Source organism: Chiloscyllium plagiosum, chromosome 28 (assembly GCF_004010195.1).
Source record: "Chiloscyllium plagiosum isolate BGI_BamShark_2017 chromosome 28, ASM401019v2, whole genome shotgun sequence".
Classification (NCBI taxonomy): domain Eukaryota; kingdom Metazoa; phylum Chordata; class Chondrichthyes; order Orectolobiformes; family Hemiscylliidae; genus Chiloscyllium; species Chiloscyllium plagiosum.
The window spans coordinates 17811283-17835661 of record NC_057737.1 but is presented as its reverse complement, the minus strand read 5'-3'; the positions used below and the strand labels follow the sequence as shown (position 1 = coordinate 17835661).

General features: G+C 40.1%; 1 protein-coding gene across 2 annotated transcripts in view; it reads left to right on the top strand.

Moving 5' to 3' along the window:
• The window catches only part of LOC122564000 (coronin-6-like), a 243359-nt gene that overhangs the window by 61443 nt on the left and 157537 nt on the right, over positions 1 to 24379 (top strand). For both annotated transcript variants that reach the window (XM_043718415.1, XM_043718414.1), the window contains exon 2: positions 6247 to 6446. In XM_043718415.1, coding sequence (XP_043574350.1) covers positions 6249 to 6446 — 198 coding nt within the window. In that variant the 5' untranslated portion in view covers positions 6247 to 6248. The remainder of the gene's footprint in view (positions 1 to 6246; positions 6447 to 24379) is intronic.

Sequence of the window (24379 nt, the reverse complement as noted above, 5' to 3'; positions counted from 1 at the left end):
ACTCGGTCTAAACACAGATTTATTTGCTGTCCTCACAGTTTTCACAGTTGCCCAGTCATTTTAATTGAAATTTTAATTATGTCACCGAAATCACTGCTACTTCTGTCACCTACAATTTTCAGGAAGAGCTACAAATCTCTGAAGAAAATATATGTTGCTGCTTGAACAAAAAGCAAATGACAGTTGCAGCGTTGGGCTATGTTTAATATATTGTTGGTACTGAAATTATTTCAGTCATATTTCTAGTGCCATCATTTTCTTTTATAAAAATAAGTTCTTTCATATGTATTCTTCAGTGAATTTAAAATGAAATTCTTGCTGCACTCTGAAAGGAAGTCTTTTGTATTTTGGCCCAAGGGTGGGGAAATTACGTGTGCACACAATAGTACATAGCTTTTCCTAGCAATGTGCAGAGGTGAGGCACTTGCCAAGATCTAACAACATTACTCTGTTGGAGTAATGTTGTTAGACACTTATTCCAAAAAGTGAAAGACTCTGCATATGAACGAAGCTAATTATTTCACATCACTGATTATTAGTAGCTTTTCACAATGTTTGTATTTGATTTATTAATGTGCTGTACAAGTGAAATCATTCACAGATATATTTGTGATTCATATACAAGCATAATCTCCTTTAGCTGTCCCCAAATTAGCTCTTTCAATGGTAAAATCAACATAACCAAATGGTACAGACCAGAAATCTTCTGAATGTGATTCCATGTATTTTCTAAGTCAGCTGATCCCTTGACTTTCTCAATATCTTTTGATGAAGCAGACAGAAAATTGGTTTGGATTTCAATTTGCAATAGCTCTTCATTCTTCATTATCTATTGTCAATACAGGCCCATGCTTTTTCCCTCTCTTTGGTCCCTTTCTTTCCCCTGTCCCCCTCACCACACTTCATATATACTTGTTCCACTTGCTCACGCTCCAGGTTGGATCACCCCTGCTTGAGTGTCTATTGAATATTCCTAAGACATGTCTATAAATATGAACTGTCTGAATGTAGCTGTTAACAGCAGAGCTTTATTCCAACGCAAGTGACTGCTCTTTGAAGAGGGAGTCTTGAACCCTGAGATTTGAACACAAAAATAATTTTTCTATCTGTTTTTTGTTAAATAACTGATCTAAGATTAATCCCATTAGTACTTTACTGTATAAAGGCACCTTGAAATGTACATGCAACTGGGAAGGTAGGACAATTGGATGTTTCCTCCAATAATGAAAGCTATAATCTAACATAGTGTAAGCTGAAGGTTAATATTAGCTTTGTTGTTGATAATGTTTGTATTCTGGTATTGTATTATGACAAGGCTCATCACATTTAAACCTTCTGGATGAGGGAGCTGGTGGGGCAGCAGAGATGCAAATAGACTTGCATCTTTTGCATCAGTTTTGAGGCATCATTTTGTTTCTTTAGAGGATAATTTTTATTCCAATGCATTTGAATGATGCCCAAATATGAGAACAAATACATTTGATTTTGCAGCAGTCATGGTAAAGTTGGGTTTATTCACTTGAAAGAGGCCAGCATTACATAGTTGCAGGTGCAAGATTAATTGCCACATGCAGATTGGCACCTATTAGCTTGAATTGTTATGTGACTGAAGATGATTTTCTTTATACCTCACCCACATTCACTTTTAAGCCAATTTTATTCTCCCACATCATCATCTTTTCCTTCTCCAATTATTTGAAGCATCTTATGCAATACAATGTTCAGATTACATTGAGAATATGATACTCTGTACACAAGCATTGCCCTGGATTCAGAAAATACATCCTTTTATAACCAGTGACAGAATTCTAAATATAGACTGACTTGCTTTGATATTCCTATCTCTTATCCTTTCCTCCTTTTTTTACATCTACAGTGAAACTTCAAGCCCAACATGTCCTCAGGCATCAGACACTGTATTCAGTGCCATATACAGTCAGTGTCCTCCTAGAAAACTCTGAAGCCATGGTTGCGCTTTCAGAAGTTACATCTATTTTCCCAAGTTTAGATTTCTATCCCTATGCATTTTGCAAACACTTTGTGCTCTCATGTACCACATCTCAGAGAATTTGGAATTTTTTTTGTTAGTGAAGAGCTTTTGACCAGGTAGCTGAGCCACTGGAATTTCCACAGCCTCCAGCATTCAACTTAACACTTTTACTTAGAAATAGATTGTTTTTAAAAACTGATCATAATAGCAAGAACTGTTCATTTTGATGCATTTTAATGTGTTGAAATATGCCAAGGTACATCACAAGAGCATTGTAAAATCTACATATGCAACTAAGTCACATATGGCGAGATAAAGTTAGATGACCAAAAGTTTGAGCGGAATGTTCTCAGATGTGTTTTAAAGGAGACAAGTGATGTAAAATGATGATGTGAGTGAATAAAACTGGCTTAACAATAAATGGGGGTGAAGTAAAAAGGAAATCATAGAGTCATGTACCATGGAAACTGACCCTTCAGTCTAACTAGTCCATGCCAAACATAATCCCAAGCTAAACTAGTCCCACCTGCGTGTTCCTGGCCCATATCACTCCAAACCTTTCCTATTCATTTATCTATCCAAATGTCTTTTAATCATAGTCATTGTATCTGCATGCACCACTTTCTCTGGAAATTCTTTCCACATGTGAACCACCCTGTGTGCAAAAAAAAATTGCCTCATGTCATTTATAAATTTTTCTCCTCTGACCTTTAAAAATGTGACCCTAGTCTTGAAATCCCCAATCCTAGGAAAAAGACCATTAACTCTATGTAAACCTCTCATTATTTTATAAACTTCTATCAGGTCGCCTCTCAGTTACATGATAATTCATGCTAATAGGTCCCAATTTGCATGCGGCAATTAATCTTGCCCTTGTAATTATGTAACACTGACCTCATTCAAGTGAATAAACCCAATTTTACCATGAGGGTTTGCTGCAAAATTAAATATATTTGGTGTCAGACTCGGACATCGTTTAAATGCTTTGGAATAAAAAGGGTCCTCAAAAAAAAAACCAAAATAATGCCTTAAATCAAAATTATCATTCCAACTTTCCGAGAGAGGCATAGAAGGAATTTTACAGTTACCTTGATTTGCAAATACTTTCCTATTGCCACTTCTTGGTGTGAAAAAGTTAGATGTTTGCAGGCAATTGAAGTGACATATGGTCTGAAAGTTCAACTGAGCGTTTCAACATACCATTCAGAGGGGATCTATATATGTATGCTTTTAAAATTACTTGGATAAATTACTTTTTTTCCATCATAACAATAGAACTTTCAAAAAATCTTGTCTGGGCTAATGATGGCATCGAACCTGTTGCTCTGGACAGTTGGCTATCTATTTTTCTACTGCATTTGGTATTGTCCACTTACTCTTGTTTGCAGCCTTTAGCCTGTAGCTGCAACAGAATGAGATAACAACTCTAATGCTGTGCAGTAAAACTCTACTCATTTCAATATGTCAATCTAAAGTGTCAGTGATTTTATTATTTGCAGGAATTTTGGTGTCACTATATTCCTTCCTGCCTTGTGCAGCTCTTACTGTATTAAGTTACAGCAGAAATGAGGGAGCCCACAAATGATATGTTTTTCCCACTCTGTGTCCGGTGATAGCACTGTAATTTAGAGATGACAAATACATGAGTCACTTAAAAAAGCATTTACTGCATGGGTCAGCTTTTCTGTACAATAGATGTGAGGGGGATTGATACACTGGAATGTTATGCTTGGATTTAAGCTTCACTTGGATCAGGTATGTGTTTATCTAGGCTCAGTTTAACTTCCTACATTGTCTGTATGATGCCAAATCAACATCCTGGGCTAGATTTCCAATTCAGATGTGGAGCTGAAAAGAGAAATAAAGTATCATTTCAAATTTCCTGCATATGACCTGCCAAATACTGTGCCCAATACATCTTCAGACACACAACTTTCCCTCAGAAGAAAGCAGCCAGTTTTGAGTATTGTTTGTTGAGTTTATTTTGAGATGAATATTCTATCATTCAAAGTGATAGTTTAAAGCAAAGTCCTGCCACCAGAGTCTATATTAGGGTGGTGCTGGAAAAGCACAGCAGGACAGGCACCATCTGAGGAGCAGGAAAATCGATGTTTCGGGCAAAAGCCCATCATCAGGAATTCCTGATGAAGGGCTTTTGCCCGAAACGTCAATTTTCCTGCTCCTCGGATGCTGCCTGACCAGCTGTGCTTTTCCAGCACCACCCTTTGTCAAGTTATCTACTTAAAGGTACAACGAAGTATAATGAGGAAAGTTAGAAAAAGACATTGAGAAGAACAAACAGTATTGAATGGTGTCAGGTTATCTATATAATAGTGTAACATCTTGATTGTCTTCTCAAACTTGCTTACATTCGTTAGTCCTTTTACTATCAATTAGTATCCAGGTAATGACAACTTCACCCCTGGTTTTATATGCTTCCTGCTATCATTGCTCAAGTACTTGGGAGCGGAGGATGGGTTTAACTCCAAAAGTTCCCATGAGAATTCAATTCTGGGGGCGAACAAACAGTGCAAAGTCACCCCACCCACCCCCAAATATTTATATGTTCCAAGGTAAAAGATTTAATATTTATATGTATATATGAAATCTTTGGTAATTATGCTATCTTACCAATCTAAAGAGAAAATAATTCACTGCAAATATGGAAGGTAATGTTACAATATTATGACATCATCAAATAAAAGAATGATAAAGTAGACCCTGAAAACAAAAATAAGCTCTTGAGAAAATCTCACAAAAAGGTCAAAGGTTGTGGAAAAGGGACCTTTTAATCCTTCCCCCACTACGGCACCTGGTTCATTCACTCTTCAGGCTTAAACCTACAAATTACTTAAAGGGATAGACAGCTTGGATGGAGGTAAGATGTTTCCATTGGTTGGGGAGTCCAGAACCAAGGTTCACAATATAAAAATAAGGGGATGTCATTTAGCACTGAGATGAGGAAAATTTATTTTATGCAGAGGGCAGTGAGTCTTTGAAATTCTGTACCACAGCGGGCTATGGAAGGTTAGCTTTTGAATATGTTTAAAGTAGAGGTAATTACAACTTCACCCCTGGCTTTATATGCTTCCAGCTATCATTGCTCAAGTACTTGGGAGCGGAGGATGGGTTTGACTCCAAAAGTCCCCATGAGAATTCAATTTTGGGGGCGAACAAACAGTGCAAACATTTTTGAATACCAGTGATGTAAAGAGTTGTGAGGGTAATGTGAGTAAAAGGCAGTGAAGCTTTCAATGAGCCATGCTCAAGTTAAACGGTGGAGCAAGCTGGAAGGGCTGAATGGCCTACTTCTGTTCTCATGTTCTGAGTTAGCCTGTGGACTTCACACAATGTGATAGCTTTCTACCAAATGAAGCCAGCCGTCCTCACTAATATACTTACTGTACTCTTACCATAATAAGGCCCTGTACTTTTCTGTACAATCAAATTACTGTAAATTTCCACATCTTTAATTCAATTTCTTAATTGCAGTTATCTATAGTATGTACAACTTGTAGCTTTCGTCTGGCTACTTTTCTGTAGTTTGCCTTTTTAGCATTTATTTTACCTTCTCTTGTGAGCCCTGAGATGATCTACTGTTAGGTAACCCCTTTCATTAGAGTTTGTTTAAATCTTTTTTGCAATATTCAAGATGAGAAATTTTCCAAACAAAAATTATTGTTCCAAAAACCTTTCTCAGTATAGATTTATAATGTCCGATTCAAGACTCAGTTATTAAACAGTGGATTGGTATCCTGTTGTGCTGTGCCAGTTATTGAAGGGATGTAGATTTGTAGTAGATATAGACCAAACTATTTCCTGTGCTGTGCTTCCTTGAGCTATAGTGATTCTGACAGGAAACTGGCCGTGGCTAATCCACCTAGCCTGCGCATCCCTGGATTCTATGGGGCAATTTAACATGGCTAATCCACCTAACCTGCACATCTTCGGACTGTGGGAGGAAACCGGAGCACCCAGAAGAAACCTATTCAAATTCCACACACACTGTTGCCCAAAGCTAGAATCAAACCTGTGTTCCTGGTGCTGTGAGGCTGGAGTACTAACCACTGAGCCATTGTGCTGCCCGACTAACAAGGGAGTAAGCCAACTGGTTTAGGTCTTAGCAACAGAGGTGGTTGTAGCATGGTCAGAAAAGACTGGGATATGATTGTAACAAAGGAGAATAACACTATGTTTCTAAAAGAAAAACACAAGGTTATTTCGAAACTAACTTTTCTATTCCTTTTCAATTATAGCCATGAGCCGCAGGGTTGTACGTCAGAGCAAATTTCGCCATGTCTTTGGCCAGGCAATGAAAGCTGACCAATGTTATGAAGACATACGAGTGTCTAAAGTGACATGGGATAGTTCCTTCTGTGCGGTTAATCCCAAATTTGTGGCCATCATTGTGGAATCTGGTGGAGGAGGAGCCTTCCTGGTCCTGCAGCTGGCCAAAGTAAGTCTTGTACAATAGATTAATTTTGCTTGCTATGTTTAGATCTTTTATATCTGTCGTCTGTTCTGCCGCTGTTCTATGATATTTGGCTTGGGTGTTTAGGACAATTTCCAATGTAAGGTGAAGATTACTGTGAAAGGTTTTGCTGCCTACTTTGGTTCAAGTTATATCACTGGTCAAAATAAACTTTTTGAATTCTCTCTGATATTGGATGGCATGGTAAGTTTCTTTAATCAAAATCCTACATCTCCACTTTGCAGTGTTACCTTCAATCAATTGTTTCTCTGCCTGAATTATTATGTTGATTAAACAGAAAATGCAAGTTGAGAGTCATTGGGGGGTTATTTTGTGAAACTGCAGTCCTTGCAAGGTGCACTGCATGTACAAGCACTGTGGAATAAGTCAGATCTGCACCCTTCACAACTTCTGTCCATCAGAATTAACAAGAATTAATCTCATAAAATTGCTTTGGCTAGACCATTCTGTTGATGCAGCAAGGGCAGTATTATTGTAACATGAAGGATTTTAAATCTTTTGACATGGTTGTTTAATAAACATGTCAAAAGGCTGGCATAAATTGCTTTGCCTTTAAACAGCGAGTTATTTTCAAGGATATAAGACTCGCTAATTTTATTGAAGTAGGCTAACATGAGGATTCTTGAACTGCATTTGTCTTTATGTCGAGTTGAACTAGGAACAGCTAACTGCCTTTAGAAAGATTTTAGGGTACTGAGTTTTAGGGTACTAAGTTTTAGGGTACTGAGTTTTAGGGTACTGAGTTTTAGGGTACTGAGTTTTACAGTACTGAACATTTGAAAGAGTTTGGATGGTTTTTGAAATACTCTTTGCAAGAGATTCTGTTCCTGTTTTGGAAAAGAAATAGAAATGTGTGAATTTTAAAATTAAGCCAAATGACAATCTTAACTTGTTTAATAAAATGAGTTTATGATTACAGTGAAATAACAGGAAATGATGATGTCAGTCCTTGGGCTGTAATAGCAGCACAGGATGAGTTAATCTTTAATGAATTAGTGCATGAATTAATGGACATACTGATGGCGAGTGGTAAATTTGTCTTGCTAATATACACTGTGGTTGTTATTGCCAGTGGGATTTTATATTGCTGTGTAAGCAAATTGAATATGATTGTGTGTAAAGCTCTGATTCACTAGCATCATCATACACTGCTTAAACCAGCATTTTATCATGTGACCTTTCGCCTCTCAATCCAGTAGTGACCTTTTAGATTCAATAGCTGCTTTACTTTAGGTTTCTGCTTGTACTAACGAAGCTGCTCAAATTTTTAAAAAGGCCTATGTAGAGTGTGCAAAAGACTGTCTTGCTGCAAAGAGAAGGATTGTGATAATCATCATTGAGGCTTGTGCTATTTTAAAGTGATGTGGTCAAGTTTGGAAAATGGTGTCATTCAATAATTGCTTCTGCTGTAAGTCAATAAGTCTCCCAATTTGAATTAACATACGCCATTTATTTACTGGAGGTTACAGCTGAGTAGGGATGGCCAGAAATGGCCCTTTCGATTGCAGTACAGTAGCGTTTCCTAATTGTTCTCCTGCATTGATTCCATTTCAGCACTTCACACTTGATGTGACCCAGTGTGCAAATTGCATTTGGTCAGTGGGAGAAGGGGACTGTAGTCACTGACCAGAGATGGTGAAGAACTCATGCCACAGATGTACAGCCACAAAAATAGAATCAGAGATGCCTACCATGTTTCAGGTTCCATTGGTGGTAGTGCTGAGGTGTCACAGTCCACTTCCACAGTCCACAAGCAGAAAATACTTAGAATGTAAAGCCATGCAACTTGCAAATGATGTGCATAGGTTAGACTCATCTTATATTTCAAAATGGAGCTCTAATTCAACCCAGAGCTTCATTCTCATGTACATAGGCTGAATACTCTTCTCCTGCTCCTATCAGGTGCGTGTCACCATTCAATATGATCATGGCTAACAAATGCTTTAATGCATTTTACTCGTCCATCCCCAAAAACCTGTCTGTCACTGGTAACCAGAAACCTAACAACCTATCTTACATAACCACAAGGTTTGATCTTCAACAACCCTTTCTGGCAGATATTTTTAATATATATCCACCTAACCTGCACATCTTTGGACTATGGGAGGAAACCGGATCACTCAGAGGAAATCCACATGGAACACGGATAACGTGCAAACTCCACACAGACATAGCCCAAGGGTTGATTCGAACCTGGGTCCCTGGTGCTGTGAGGCAGCAGTGTTAACCACTGAGCCACCGTGCCACCCCAGTTGATCATGACCCCAGTTGATTTTCCTACGTTCCCATTGATGATTGTGACTGAAATCTGGGAAACCATGTTGAACAGTGAGACCTTTTTAAGGACTTGGGTTGGGCGATTGGTTTAATGATATGCCAGAATGGATTGTGAGTATCCATGGCTTTCTGAAACCTCCTTGATTATTTTGCAGAGTCTGGGAAGATTAATAATGAAATTAGGAATAAGTAAGTAGATTTGATAACCATTACAGATACATAACTGCAAGTTGGTATAGATTGAAACTTAAATATTGAAGGGTACATGGTATTTCGGAAAGGCAGAAGCTAGGAAAATCTGGAGATTTAATGAAAGATGGTATTAGCATAATAGATAGAGATGGGCCAATTTCAGGAAACTATGCTGTAGGATCTATTTGATGAGACACAATAAAAGCAAGGAGTCACTTGTTGGAGTATTGTATATTTACTGCCTAACAATATCCTTATAGTTAGATGGAGTGTAGAGGATGGAGCTAATGGAAAGGTGTAGGATACATAATCATGGGGATTTTAACCTACATACAGACTGGAAGAAACAGATGTGCAAAGAAAGCCTTAGTTGAGGGGTTTTAAGGATGTTTCAAGGATGGTTTATTGAACAGCATTTTTAGGAGCCAACCCGAACTGCAGGCTTTATGGGACTTGGTCTTGCACGATGAGATGGGAATTTAATTAGGTGGGTAGTGAAGTACTCCTAGATAACAGTGATCATAACACAATTGAATTTTTACATTTGCTTAGAGGGAGAGAAGAGTGAGTGCAAGACTAGTGTTTTAAACTAAACGTTAGGCCGTTAAAGGACATATTTTTCCTTTTCCGCTTGATCACTCCTACTGGTGTTAGCTCACTAGAGATGAGGAGAAAGGTCGGTGATAATACCAAAGAGGAATGGAGAAATGGCAATGGGCCTGATCAGGAAGATTGTATTGTTTACATCCTCTGGGACTATGTATTTTGCCTCTTGTTCATACCATCTCAGGAAAGAAAATATCATTTTTAGGCTGTTTCAAAGCATTGGAAGTATTTGCTCAAGTAAAAACAGAAAATGGTGAAAATACTCAAATGGTCCGTGGAGAGAGAAATAGAGTTAACGTTTCAGGTGGATGACCTTTTTTTCACAAGGAACGTCCTTCACCTTCACTCTGTTTCTTTCTCCATAGATCCTGCCAGGGATGTGGATTATTTCCAGAATTGGATGGATATATATGTTCAGATTTCCAGCATTCAGAGTATTTTGCTTTTCTTGTAGCAGTATTCAGGGTGTTGATCCTAATGGAAATTGAGCAGCTGTGTGCTTTGAGCAGAGGAGATTAATTCTGAATTGAGGAATTCACTATGGATGTAATTCTAATTCGTCCACTTCAAGTCCTGTACAATTGCCATACTTTCCATGTTGGTATGAACCAAAAATATCAGGGTGTCTTTCAAATGGAAGAACTGGTTCAAACCTTGGCAGCTGACAATACGTTTTGGCAATTGCTTTGTTTTTGGTCTGATTGAATTGATTTCCCAACATGTTTTATTATTCTTTTTCTGCAATCAGTAATGGAACTGCATGTGAGAAAAGGAGAATGCCAAATAGTGTGTAAAAAGACAAAGGCTCCTAATACGCATATGATCCTTGGCTGGTGATACAAATCTTCTTTTATGCACTTCTCATCTCTCCTCTGCAACGATGCAAGAGATTTATTTTCCATGTCTTGGCAGTCAGTGTTCGAGAGTTTTACTACAAATAGCTTTTGCCAAAATCTGACCGCTAACATCTGCAGCATTGATACCTTGGAGCTGGATAATATTCTGTTGCTATGGATATTGGCAAAGGTTTGCTTTTATGTTTGGAGCAGGGAATGGTCCATTCACAAATGACCTACATTATCTCTGAATGATGCTGCCAGTTATGACTCTGTCTATTCGCTTTCAGTAAACCGTATTTAATTTTGCTGAGATAAGAGCAGAATCTCAATGGTTTTGGTTTTAATTTGCACATTTTAAAAAAAAATCATAATCCAGTTGCTGTTGTGGAAATGATGATTATGGAAATTATCAATCTGTTTTATTCCTCATGTCTGTTTTCCTTTCCCTGTCATTATCATATGGCATTTGGCTTATCATAATTATCCAAGGTCATCATGCATTAACAAATCAGTAACTACGTTGTGTTAATTCACTGCCTGTCCTACTGCTGTTGGACTCTTGAAATATGTAGGAGTGAATGCTCCATTGCTTTAATGTACTTTGCTGCTAATTATTCGCCACTAGTCATCAGGATGATTGCTATATTAGGGGTATGTTCCTATCATTTCTTCTCTTTGTTTTACTTGTAGTATTCTTCTCATCTGTCAGTCATGCTATTGGCCTGACTATGCAGCCTTCAACCATTTGTGACCTAAAATGGTAGTTGCTGTTCTTCTTATGCCATGACCCATGAAGTTAAAAAGGGTCCTGTTGTTTGAATCATCCAGCCATTTTTGGCACCTAATGTGTTGGTCCCTTTTTAAAGGGGATGCATTGCAACTGTTAATTGGGACAATGGTTTCTGATCCTACTTGGGGGCCATTAATGTCAGGCCTTGAAAATCAAAGTCAACCCCCACTGGTAGACGGCCTGATCAAGAGAGTGCTCCACTTTCCAAGTGTACCTTTGTCTTTCATTAACATTAGCAAATGTAGTTTGTCCCCATGTCAGGTTCAGCTTGCTTAACATTATCCAAGGTCATTTGGTGTAATTTCTAGATGGCGAACATCCAGTGTTGGAGAACACATGAAAAGGTTATTCTATCCACTAAAGCTCATCCCTCTAATCCCTGCCTTGCTAAGTTTAGCAACTAACTGGATTTAGAGGATCTCTAATACATGGCAAACCATTTTGTACATCATTGAGTAATTATTTTATTTACCTCTGTCAGGCCCTTGCTAAAAACATTGCTGTATGAAAATAATGCCAGGCTTTGCTGTCCACCTGTTGAGTATGGGCAGTCAAAGTTAGAGGTGGCCCTAGAGAGGGTTGGTTAGTTTTTGTCCCCATGTTTCTACATTGTGGAGCTGGAATGTCACAGAGTCATGGAGATGTACAGCATGGAAACAGACCCTTCAGTCCAACCCGTCCATGCCGACCAGATATCCCAACCCAATCTAGTCCCATCTGCTAGCACCCGGCCCATATCCCTCCAAACCCTTCCTATTCACATACCCATCCAAATGCCTCTTAAATGTTGCAATTGTACCAGCCTCCACCACTTCCTCTGGCAGCTCATTCCATACACGTATTACACTCTGTGTGAAAACGTTGCCCCTTAGGTCTCTTTTATATCTTTCCCCTCTCACCCTAAACCTATGCCCTCTAGTTCTGGACTCCCCGACCCCAGGGAAAAGACTTTGTCTATTTATCCTATCCATGCCCCTCATAATTTTGTAAACCTCTATAAGGTCACCCCCCAGCCCCCGACGCTCCAGGGAAAACAGCCCCAGCCTGTTCAGCCTTTCCCTGTAGCTCAGGTCCTCCAACCCCGGCAACATCCTTGTGAATCTTTTCTGAACCCTTTCAAGTTTCACAACATGTTTCCGATAGAAAGGAGACCAGAGTTGCACGCAGTATTCCAACAGTGGCCTAACCAATGTCCTGTACAGCCGCAACATGACCTCCCAACCCCTGTACTCAATACTCTGACCTTAATTAATTCTGAAAATTTGCCTTCTTTGCTGCTTCTTGTTCTTTCCCATACTTCAATGTTTGTGTGTGTGTGTATATACCACACCATTCTAGTTACATTTACATAGTATTATTCATGTTGTCAAGATGCCCCATAATGCTTTACAGTCAATGAATTGCTCAAGAGGCACATGTGGCAATCAGTTTGACTGCAAAGTGTCTCCAATAGGAACTGACACTAAGTGACCGACAAATCCATATTGATAAAATTTGAGAGCTGGAGATTTACCAAGATACCAGAAACAATGTCCTCGTTCTTTTTAAATTCATCAAGAAATGTAAAACAAAAATAAATCTTTTCCGTTTGCCTGAAAGTTGAGTGTTCTGTTCAGGAGATGGCAATCACAACTATTCAAGGAAACCTGAGAGTGCATTGTAAGGCCTTGGCATAATATCTGAAGCTTTCTGTTCTGTTTGGCTATATATCCAGCCATCATATCTGATCTTTCGTTGGATTGGTTAGATGTTTACATGTGCTGAAAAGAGAGTAAATAATTATTACCTTTTCTGGAACAACAAAACCTAACATTGCAACATAAAATCAAAATACTACAGAGGTTGTAAATCTGCAATAAGAACAGGAAGTCCTGGGAAGTACTCAGCAGGTCAGATAGAATTTGCGGAGAGAAAGACAATTAACATTTCAGGTCGATGATGCTCCTTCTTCAGTAGAGAACATTATTATTAAACCTCGCATTACAGGGTGCTTGTCTGTTGATGTGATCAATTGTATCTATTAATTTGAATCTAGTTCTTAAGGTGGCTAGGTTTAACTTGAGAAGTTTTCGGATTTGTTTAGAGTGATACGATTATTTATGAAATTGAGTTTAATTTATTCAGCGAATTTTGTTTACTAAATCAATGAGATCTGACATTCTATCATGAGTGACTTGTCATTCTGAATCCAAAGTTCTTCTCTTAGTAAAAAAAAAAGAAATGTTTGTTCATCTCAGGTGGCTAAAGACTTCCAAAGTACCACAAAATATAGGAGCAGAATCAGGCCTTTCAGCCCATTGAACCTGTACTACCATTCGATCATGGCTGATATGTTACACAACCTCATTCTCCTGCCTTCTCTCTATAACCCTTGATTCCCTTCTCAATCAAGAACCTCTCTATCTCTGTCTTCAATACACTCAATGACTTGGCCTCCACAGCCCGCTGTGACCATGAGTCCCACAGAATCACCACTCTCTGGCTGAAGAAATTCCTCCTCCTCTCAGTTCTAAATAATTGTCCTTTCACTCTGAGGCTGTCCGAGTCTCTCCTACAATGTGAAACATCTTCTCCAGGTCCACTTTATCCAGGCCCCTCAGTATTCTGTAATTTTCAATGATATTTCGCTCCCCCCCCCATCATTCTAAACTCCAACGGGTACAGACCCAGAGTCGTCGACTGCTCCTCACATGATATGCCCATCATCCCCAGGATCATTCTTGTAACCTTAGATAGTCAACATGGTTTCGTCTAGGGCAGGTCGTGTCTCACAAACCTCAGAGTTTTTTTGAGAAGGTGACCAAGCATATAGATGAGGGTAAGGCAGTTGACGTGGTATACATGGGCTTCAGTAAAGCCTTTGATAAGGTTCTACATGAGAAAATGCAGAGGCATGGAATTGAGGGTGATTTAGCAGTTTGGATTAGAAACTGGCTTTCTAAAAGAAGGCAGCGAGAGATGGTTGGTGGAAAATATTCAGCCTGGAGTCTGACTACTAGTGGTGTGCCACGTGGATCTGTTTTGGGACCATTGCTGTTTGTCATTTTCATAAATGACTTAGACGCAGGCATAGGTGGATGGATTAGTAAATATGCAGACTACACTAAAGTTGATGGAGTAGTGGACAGTTTAGAAGAATGTCACAGGTTGCAGGGGGCTTGGATAAACTGCAGAATTGGACTGAGAGGTGGCAAATGGAGCTCAATGCAGCTAAATGTGAGGTGATGCACTTTGGGAAGAATAACAGGAAGGCAGAGTACTGGGTCAATGGAAAGATTCGTGGTAGTGTGGATGTGCAGAGGGATCTTGGAGTCCATGTACATAGATCCCTGAAAGTTGCCACCCAGGTGGATAGCACTGTAAAGAAGGCATACGGTGTGTTAGGTTTCATTGGTAGAGGGATTGAGTTCTGGAGCCGCAATATCAGGCTGCAAATATACAAAATGCTGGTGCGGCCACACTTAGAATATTGTGTACAGTTCTGGTCCCCATATTTCGGGAAGGATGTGGAAGCATTGGAAAAGGTGCAGAGGAGATTTACCAGGATGTTGCCTGGTCTGGAGGGAAGGTCTTATGAGGAAAGGCTGAGAGACTTGAACCTGTTCTCATTGGCAAGAAGAAGGCGAAGAGAGGATTTGATAGAGACATACAAGATGATCAGAGGATTAGATAGGGTAGACAGTGAAAATCTTTTTCCTAGGATGATGATGTCAGTGTGTACGAGGGGTGATAGATTTAAGACAGATGTCAGAAGCAGGTTCTATATGCAGAGTGGTAAGGGCATGGAATTCCCTACCTGCTCATGTAGTCAACTCAGCCATATTAGGGAGATTTAAACAATCCTTAGATAAGCACATGGATGATGATGGGATAGTGCAGGGGGACGAGCTGGGAATAGTTCACAGGTCGGTGCAACATCGAGGCCTGTTCTGCACTGTATTGTTCTATGTTCTATGTAACCCCCCCTCCAAGACCAGCACATTCTTTCTTGGAAATGGGGCCCAAAACTGCTCACAATATTCCAAATGATAGGTCTGACCAGAGCAGCCTCAGTAGTACATCTCTCTCCTTGTATTCTAGCCTTCTCAAAATGAATGCTAACATTGCATTTGCCTTCCAAACTGCCATCTGAACTTGCACGTTAACTTAAAGTTATGAACTTTGGCTCCCAAGTCCCTTTCTGCTTCAGATTTCTGAAGCCTTTCCCCATTTAGAAAATAACCTACGCTTCTCTTCTTCCAACCAACTTGCATACCCCTACACTTTCCCATACTGTATTCCATCTGCCACTTCTTTGCTCACTCTTCTAGCCTGTCTAAGTCAGGTGAAGCAGTGATTTACCTGCATTTCACTCAATCTAGTCTACTGTATTTACTGCTCACATTGTGGTCTCCTTTACATTGGGGTAACGAAACTTAGACTGGGTGACCACCTTGCAGAATACCTACATTCTGTTTGCAAAAATGACCCTGACCTTCCAGTTGTCTGCCACTTTAACACACCTGCCCTGTTCCCTGGCCAACATCTCTGTATGAGGTTTGCTGCAGTGCTCCAGTGAAGGTCAGTGCAAGTTGGAAGAACAACACTTCATTTTCCACTTGGGAACTCTGCAGTCATCTGGACTCCAGTTTCGAGTTCAACAGTTTTAGGGATTGAGCACCACCTCCCATATCCTTACCCCCACTCCCACACAACAGGCCTTGTTATAACATGGTCTGCTACTACATGCAACCCATTAGCAGGTATTGATTCTCCCAGGCTGACCTTGAGCCAGTCCTTTGTCTTTGGGCTGTATCTCAACCTGTCATTTATTCCTCCCCTTTCCTTTCCACTTAATCTTCTGCATAATACCAATTTTTTCCTAGCTATCGTCGGCTCTGAAGAAGGGTCACTGGATCCGAAGTGTTAAATTTGCTTTCTCTCCACAGATACTGCCAGACCAGCTGGGTTTTTCCAGCAAATGTCTGGGTTTTTTTCTGTCCAAGTCCTCCCCGTTAGCTTTGTGTCCTCTGCAAACTTGGCAACAATGCTTTCAGTTCCATGATCCAGATTGTTAATCTATAATGTGAATAGTTGTGGTCCCAATGCTGACCCTTGCAGAACTCCACAAGTCATCAGCTGCCAGCCTGAAAAAGACCCGTTTATCTCTTCCCCGGCTGACTGGCAGAAGGCACAATCCTCTGTTCATGCCAGTATCCTTCCCCCAACATTAAGGCTCCCACGTCCCGTTCTGCTTCCGATTTCTGAAGCCTCGCCCCATTTAGAAAATAATCTATGCCTCTATTCTTCCTACCAAACTGCATAACCCTACACATAGCTTTTATCTTATTTAGCAGCCTCCTGTTCGGCACCTTGTCAAAGGCCTTCAGGAAATCTAAATAGATAATGTCCGTTGGCTCTCCTTTGTCTAACTTGCTTGTTACCTCCTCAAAGAATTCTTACAGATTCGTCAGGCATGGCCTCCCCTTGATTAATCCATGGTAACTCAGCCCTATTCTCCCATGCACTTCCAAGAACTCCACTACTTCATCCTTAATAATGGACTCTAAAATCTTACCAACAACCAAGGTTAGGCTAACCATCCTATAATTTCCTGTCTTCTGCCTCCTTCCCTGAGAAAAACATTGGTTCTATTTGCTACTCTGGACTATTCCAACTCCTTGATCGATTTGTGTGGGTAGTATTTTGGTGCTTTACTTTTCTGTGGATGTGTTCTGGTTTGGCACATTTTCTAAACCTTTTTTATTATAAAAAGCAAGAGGTTTTTAAAGCTGGGCACTATTTGTGTTTGTGTGGTTTCTTTGCTCCACAGCATTATCAAGGAGATTTAGGGTCTTGTGCCTGTCCTATCTGCCTGTTTTGGAATGTCTGATTCTCTAACGTTAGAAAATTAATATATTTTGTAGATGTCCTGTGCCAACTTTCACCTTCTCCTTTTGGTTTTAAACAGATTTGTTTCTAACCATTTCCTTCACTTACCATTTCTCTAGAGATGGGTCTTCTTTGGACTGAAATAAATCTGACAAAGGCTTGTCAGCAATGCCTAAAATAATTGATCTGTCTTTAAGTCACATTGTTCCATCTGTCAAGGTCTGTAGTGATCATTAATTAGATCACGTATAGATTCAAATCATCTATAGATTCACCTGGATGTTGCACATTCATGTAAAATATTATGCTTTCAAGAATATTTTTAGTTCTAAGATTGTAACAATTGTCAAGGGCATTCAATATCTTTTGAGATTTGTCTCATTTTTCATATATTCCTTGGCAAGCAATAACATCATCTGCTATATTGCCAACCTCATACAGAGGTATGTCTTTCTTGTTCAGCTCTTAGCTTCTAACTTGGATGAGAAGCTATGTCATGAATCCAGATTTTTTTTTACTCTCCAGAGTGTTCATTTTTGTGCTCTACATATCCCATCACCAAAATTAAATCTTTCTGACAATATGATTCTGTTGCTGTAACTTCCTAAGTGTTTTATCATTTTTATTTTCTTTTATTCTGGCAGTTGGCTCTTTCTCTTTGCTGCTGTTTTGGATGATGTTCCCATGCTGTGCGGCTGTAATAGGGAGAAGCAGTTGTCCAGTGATAATGTCACTGGACTAGTAATCCAGAACTGCATGGGAATGTTCTGGGGATGTTAGTTTGAATCCCACCATAGCAGATGGTGCAATTTGAATTCAGCTGGAAGTAAAAAGCTGGTTATGTGAACACTGTCAGTTAAACAAAAAAAAAAACACCTGGATCACAAAAAGCCTTTAGAAAAGGAAATCTGCTGTCTTTTTGTGGTCTGAGCGTATGATATGTGACTCGACCTACAAAAATGTAGTTGATTCTTTAGCTGCACTTGTGGCTGTAATGGAGGGGTTACCCTGCCCCCCCCTTACAGCTGTAATGAAGGGGTTACCTTGCCCCCATTAGGGCTGTAATGGAGGGATTATCCTGCCCCCTTTAGGGCTGTAATAGAGAGGTTACCCTGCCCCCACCTTGTGGCTGAAATGGAGAGGTTACCCTGCCCTCCCTTCAGGCTGAAATTGAGGGTTACACTGCCCCCGGTAGCTGTAATGGATGGGTTACACTAGGCAAAAGTGAGGACTGCTGATGCTCGAAATTAGAGTCTAGATTAGAGTGGTGCTGGAAAAGCACAGCAGGTCAGGCACCATCCGAGGAGCAGGAAAACTGACGTTTCAGGCAAAAGCCCTTCATCAGGACTGCTCTTTGTGACTCAATGTTTTGCGGCCCTTTACTGCAGTGAGGGAAGTTGTCCCATGCTTCAGAGACTGGCAGAGAATACTACTGCCTTCTCCTTGCTTCCCAAAAGGTACTCTGTGTAAGACCAGAATCCTGTACCACTTTTAATGGGCCAATGATTCTCTACTTTAAGTGTGTCGATGTGCAATTTCCCTGGCTCGTGCTCCTGGAATTTCTGTGTTATTCCTTGTAGTCTTCATGGGTTCATTTCTTCAATCCCATCTATGCATTTATGGTAATGCTGCCTGATTTGAGCTGCAAACTGTTTATTAACAGATAAATTACTCTTTATGGTTTCTATATTTGTACAATGGATTGTTGGCTTTAACTCATGCAATCCTTGATGTTTGATCAGCTCACCAGCTCAATGGAGGCACATGCGCACTTCCACAGACCCCCGCTGTGCACTGCAGTCTGCACCTCTGCCTTTGAACTGCTGATGCTTTCTGTTTCGATGTATTGTCCGTCACTCTGAAACACTTTGCGTCATTTTCTGAAATATGCTTCTGTGTAGGAGTATTCTCATGATGATTGTGTGGTTCGCTGGTATCAGCATTTAGCAGGATTCAATGACTTCTGGGTCACTTGCATGTTCCTCACTCTATTTTCTTGAAGTCCTAATATTGAATTTCTCTTAGTTTAGCACGGTTTACGATTAGTGCTGGTCCCCACTCTTCGCTAAATTATGGACAGGCTCACCATGTGACCACACTGCAGCTCGCCACATTGTGTAACTGTGTTCCTCCAAGCCTGAAGTGATATAGTGTGGATGAGGGTAGCTTCCTTTACGGATGCTGCCTGACCTGCTGTGCTTTTCCAGCACCACGCTAATCTTGACTCTAATCTCCAGCATCTGCAGTACCCACTTCTGCCTAGCTTTCTTTATGGTCTACCTATAAGCATCTTGTTGCATAACAAATATTTACTACTGCAACTATTTACAGGTGACATGAAAATGACCTGCATGCCTGTAGAGACTGCTGGAAGCACAGAGCCATCACAATGGGTGGTGCTTACTGAAACCTATCAATAATAGCCCTTTTAGATCCAAGTTCCGAGTCGATTTTGTCAGTGCATTGTTCCCTTTGACTGAGTTTGTGAAATGCAAAGCGCACTGAAGAAGTCCTTCCTACTTTGCAATCTTAACAACGTTGTTGTTGTGAAAATGTGTCCATTGAAACTCACTTGATTCAAATACGCAGTGGGGGGACACATTGAATCAGATTAAAAGAACATTGGCAGTATCATTGATTGGTGGACCATCTTCTATTGCCTCCTGGCTCTTCCAAAAGGAGAGAAATTTGCCAGTAATTACTTCTTTAAAGCCCTCACTATGAAGCTGTCCATCATTCAGCAAGTAATGTAAGTGACCCTTGGAGTGCCAGGCCTCTAGGAATTCTCTGGCATGTCTTTGCTTAGCCCGTCCCAGGATAGATGCATTGTCCCAGTCGAAATGGTGTTTTTTTTCATCTGTGTGTAGGGCTACGAGGGAGAGAGGGTCGTGTCTTTTTGTGGTTAGCCACAGCAGCTACAACCTGAGCTACAAACCTTAACAAACCATGTGAGTTAATTCTTGTCAGTATTGGGTTCCTTAAAGGTGCCTTGGGTTGCATTGTTTCAGTTTAGCATTGCACCAAAATTTTGGTACATAATGTCATTATGTACAGGATCATGACTACCTTTCCCTTTGGGACCCCACCTCCCAAAAATTAGATCAATTGATCATTGCTATTCTGCAAGATGTTTTAATTACAAAATAGTAGCTATCTTTAACCACCATCACTGCACTTGAAAATGGTTCATTGCTTTGGTTTAGACAAAACACTATTGTGTAAACTTCTCTCTTCACAATCGATAGTGACAGGGAGAGTTGTACAATAAATGTTGACCATAACAGATGAGCTTTGACAGAGGATTTTGAACTCACTTCTACTAAATGAGGGGAAATTCTCTGATTCTGCCGTACCAACGGGGAGTTGGTGGAACATGTTTGGGGAGTTAACGCTACTGCCTTGTCATCCCTTAAGAGTGGGATCAGTAAATTCGCCCTCTATTATTGGCTTTAGGATTTGCCGCGATATCAATGATTGAAAATAAAACCAAATCACAACATCACAGAGGTCCCTGCTGAGTGTTTCAGAGAGCAGATCAAACAGTAGTGTCTAGTGTCACATTGTTCAGAATGTGTTGTAGGACCACCCCACGGCTCAAACAACTGAGCCAGACTGCAGTACTTGATCAACTATATTCGTTACCTTTGGGAAATCCTATCTGCGTGACATACCTTTGGACCTCTCCAAAATGTTTCCACAAAGGCTGCAATCAATCAGATGTAATTTAATCAAAGCAAGTGATGACAATGTTACTAAAATAGTCCACCATCTATACCTAACAGAGCTTCACTGGGAACATTGAAATTAGGTTCGTTCCTTTTCATGCATACTTCATGCAAAGTGGAATGAGTGATTAAAATAAATGTCTTATGGTGTTTTGAGGAATCTAAGCAGTCATAGGATCATAGGAGGAGACCATTTGAATTATCATGTCTTTTTGAGCTCTCTGAAAGAGCCATCTAATTACTTAAATTTCCCTCCCCTTCTGCACGGGTGGGTGGTATTGCCTATCATTCAAGAAAGCATTTATTTTCAGCATGGTGTTTGCAGCTTTTCCATCCAATCTCGTATCACTTTGGAAATCTGTCAGTAAATTTCTCCTGTCTCATTGCCTTCCTGCCTTTTTAATTCTGAGGTGGATAGTGGAAGAAATAACATTTCAGGAATGTTCTAAAAGTACAGTATGAATTGGGTGGGCAACTCAGGATTATCCTGGAGTCAGTGTGATTTAAAGGTTAATTTCTTGGACATTTCAGGAATGTTCTAAAAGTACAGTATGAATTGGGTGGGCAACTCAGGATTATCCTGGAGTCAGTGTGATTTAAAGGTTAATTTCTTGGACATTATACAACACAGTACAGCACAGGAAAAGGCCCTTCAGCCCACCAAGCCTGCTCCGAATCGTAATCATTATTTAGACACTCTGCTTATTGTCTGTAAGCAGTTTCCACCCTTCTGTTTGCCTCCCGTTCATGTGTCTATCAAGATAGGTCTTAAACATTGCTAACATGCCTGCTTCAACCTCCACTGGCAGCTTATTTCAGGCACCCACCACCCTCTTTGTGAAACATTTTCTCTGCATTTGTCCCTAAACTTTCCCCCTCTCATCTTGAACCTGTGCCCTCTTGTCATTGACCTTTCCATCCCGGGAAAAAGCCTTTGATTATCCACTGTACCTACACTTCTCATAATTTTGTAGACTTCTATCAGGTTACCTCTCAGCTTCCATCTTTCCTGTGAAAACGATTCGAGTTTATCCAACCTCTTCTCATAAATAAAACCCTCCAGACCAGGCAACATCCTGATAAACCTTCTCTGTACCGTTTCCAAAGCATCCACATTCTCTGGTAATGTAGTGACCAGAACTGCACGTAATGTTCCAAAAGTGGTCTAACTGCAGTTTGGTGCAGCTGTAATATAACTTACGAACTCTTATATTTGATGCCCCGGCCAATGAAGGCAAGCCTGCTGTATGCTGCCTTGATCACCTTATCCATCTGCCTTCAAGGATCTGTGGACCAGAACCTCCTCTATGTCAATTTTCCGAAGGGTTCTGCCATTTATTGTATAACTTGCACATGAATTTGATGTTCCAAAATATATCACCTTGCATTTGTCTGGATTAAACCCCATCTGCCATTTCTCTACCCAAATCTGCAATCTATCTGTATCCCACTGTATCCTTTGACAATCCTCCTTACTATCTGCAACTCAGCTAATTTTGGTGTCATCCACAAACTTATTAATCAGACCACTGACATTTTTCTCCAGATTATTCGTATATATATATTACGAACAACAAAAGTCCCAGCAGTGATCCCCGCGAAACACCACCAGTTACTGTTCTCCCAAGCCAGTTCTATATCCATCTAGCCAGCTTACCTAGGAACCACAAGAATCTACCTTGTGTACCAGCCTTCCATGAGGCACCTTATCAAATGCCACTGCCCTTCCCACATCATTTATTCTTGTCATCTCCTCAAAAAACTCAATCAGATTGATGAGACATAAGTTTCCCTACACAAACATACATTGCCTATTACTAACAAGTGATCTCAGCATCTTCTCCAACAGCTTCCCACCACTGATGTCAGGCTCACCGGCCTATAATTACCCAGATTAAACATCGGAACAACACTGGTCATTCTCCAGTGCTCTGGAACCTTGCCTGAGGCCAAAGAGGATGCAAAGATACCTGTTATGTCCCCAGCTATTTCTTCCCTTGCCTCCCACAGTATCCTGGGATAGGTTCCATCTAGTCCTGTGGATTTGTCTACCTTAATGTATTTCAAGACATTCAACACATCCTGCTTCCCAAGAATATTCACCTTTCCCTAGCTCCAACATCCGTCATGTCCCTCTCTTTGGTGAATACTGATATAAAGTACTTGTTAAGGATCTCCCCCATTTCCTCTGCCTCCACATGTAACCTCCCTCCTTTATCCTTGAGTGGGCCTATTACTTTGGCTGCTGCTGCTGTCACTGATGAACTCACCCACCTCCCCCCGTCAATATCCAAAACAGAATACTTGTTTGACAGCTGCAGGAGAGAAAATTACTGTGAGGAAGTGCATCAGGGTGACTTTGTTTTGTTTGTAAAAACAATTTCTTCTTCTTAGCTAACACTAAGTTCTAGTTCTAAAACTATTGGAGATGATATAAGTGGTTGCTTAAAGAGAGGTTTGCTTGAACAATTGATTACTTGACTTTGAAAAGCACTTTACAGACAATGATGTATCTTTGAAGAATTGAATCGGAGGAAGTGTCACAGCCAATTTTCTCACAGAAAACTCCTGCAAAAAGCAATGTGATTATGACCCACTAATTGTCTAATAATTGAAATTAAATTGGAATCGTGGTTGGGAGTGGGGGAATCATCTGTCTAACGTTTCAGTAATTTCTGCTTGCTGCTTTTCCTTTTCAAAACTCTTCAAATCCTTATCTGTTTGGCGATCTCATACTCCACTACAACACACTTGATCTGGTAAAAGACCTTGCTTCAGTAAGTTACGGTTAAGTGTCACTGGCCACTCAGGCTGGATATGCTGGGCTTTGAATTAATACTACTGGGGTCAACAGTTGAGTCCTGTTTTAATTCCCCATTCCACACGAGGAGAGTGATTTATTGTTGGCATAAATCAAGTGCCTGTTCACCTTTGAGTGATTAAAGAGCAAAAAAATTCAAAAGCGGTTTAAGGGATATGATTGAAATATTTGAGGTGAGTCACCATGAGGGGGCAGCTACTACTTTTATAGAATCATATTAAGCTGGATCAAGATTTTGACATGTGCATGGATGCTGCAAGCATTTTGTTTACATAACTGTTCATCATTCTGAAGCATTTTGAAAGAATTAGATTGAGGTTATTCTATAATACTTGTGCTCAGGATCTGATACAACATTTAGAACTCCACTGTCCACAGACTAGCATTTGATTGATTTTTGGCATTGTTTCAATCTGTAGCTGCCTGTCAGTCAGATCATTCACGTCTCTAGGCAATGGATATTTGACCTGTTAAAGGGCAAGAAATTAACATCTAATTGTGAAATGTGAAATACAAAATCCAATCAGGTATCCTTTGGTTCTTTGGAATGAGCTGATCAGTGTGCAGTGGAAGCAAAGTGATCTCATAATAGACCATTTAGCATTGTTGAACTGCCTACAGTGTCTTCTGGTCATTTCTCATTACTGAGTTAATGATGTTATAATGATGCTGTGCCGTTTTTATGCAAAAAGACAGTTACTACATATAAATGAGAAGCCAAATAACTACAAATGCTGAATACACACCCAGTAGCTTAGTGTCTCTGGAGAGATAAA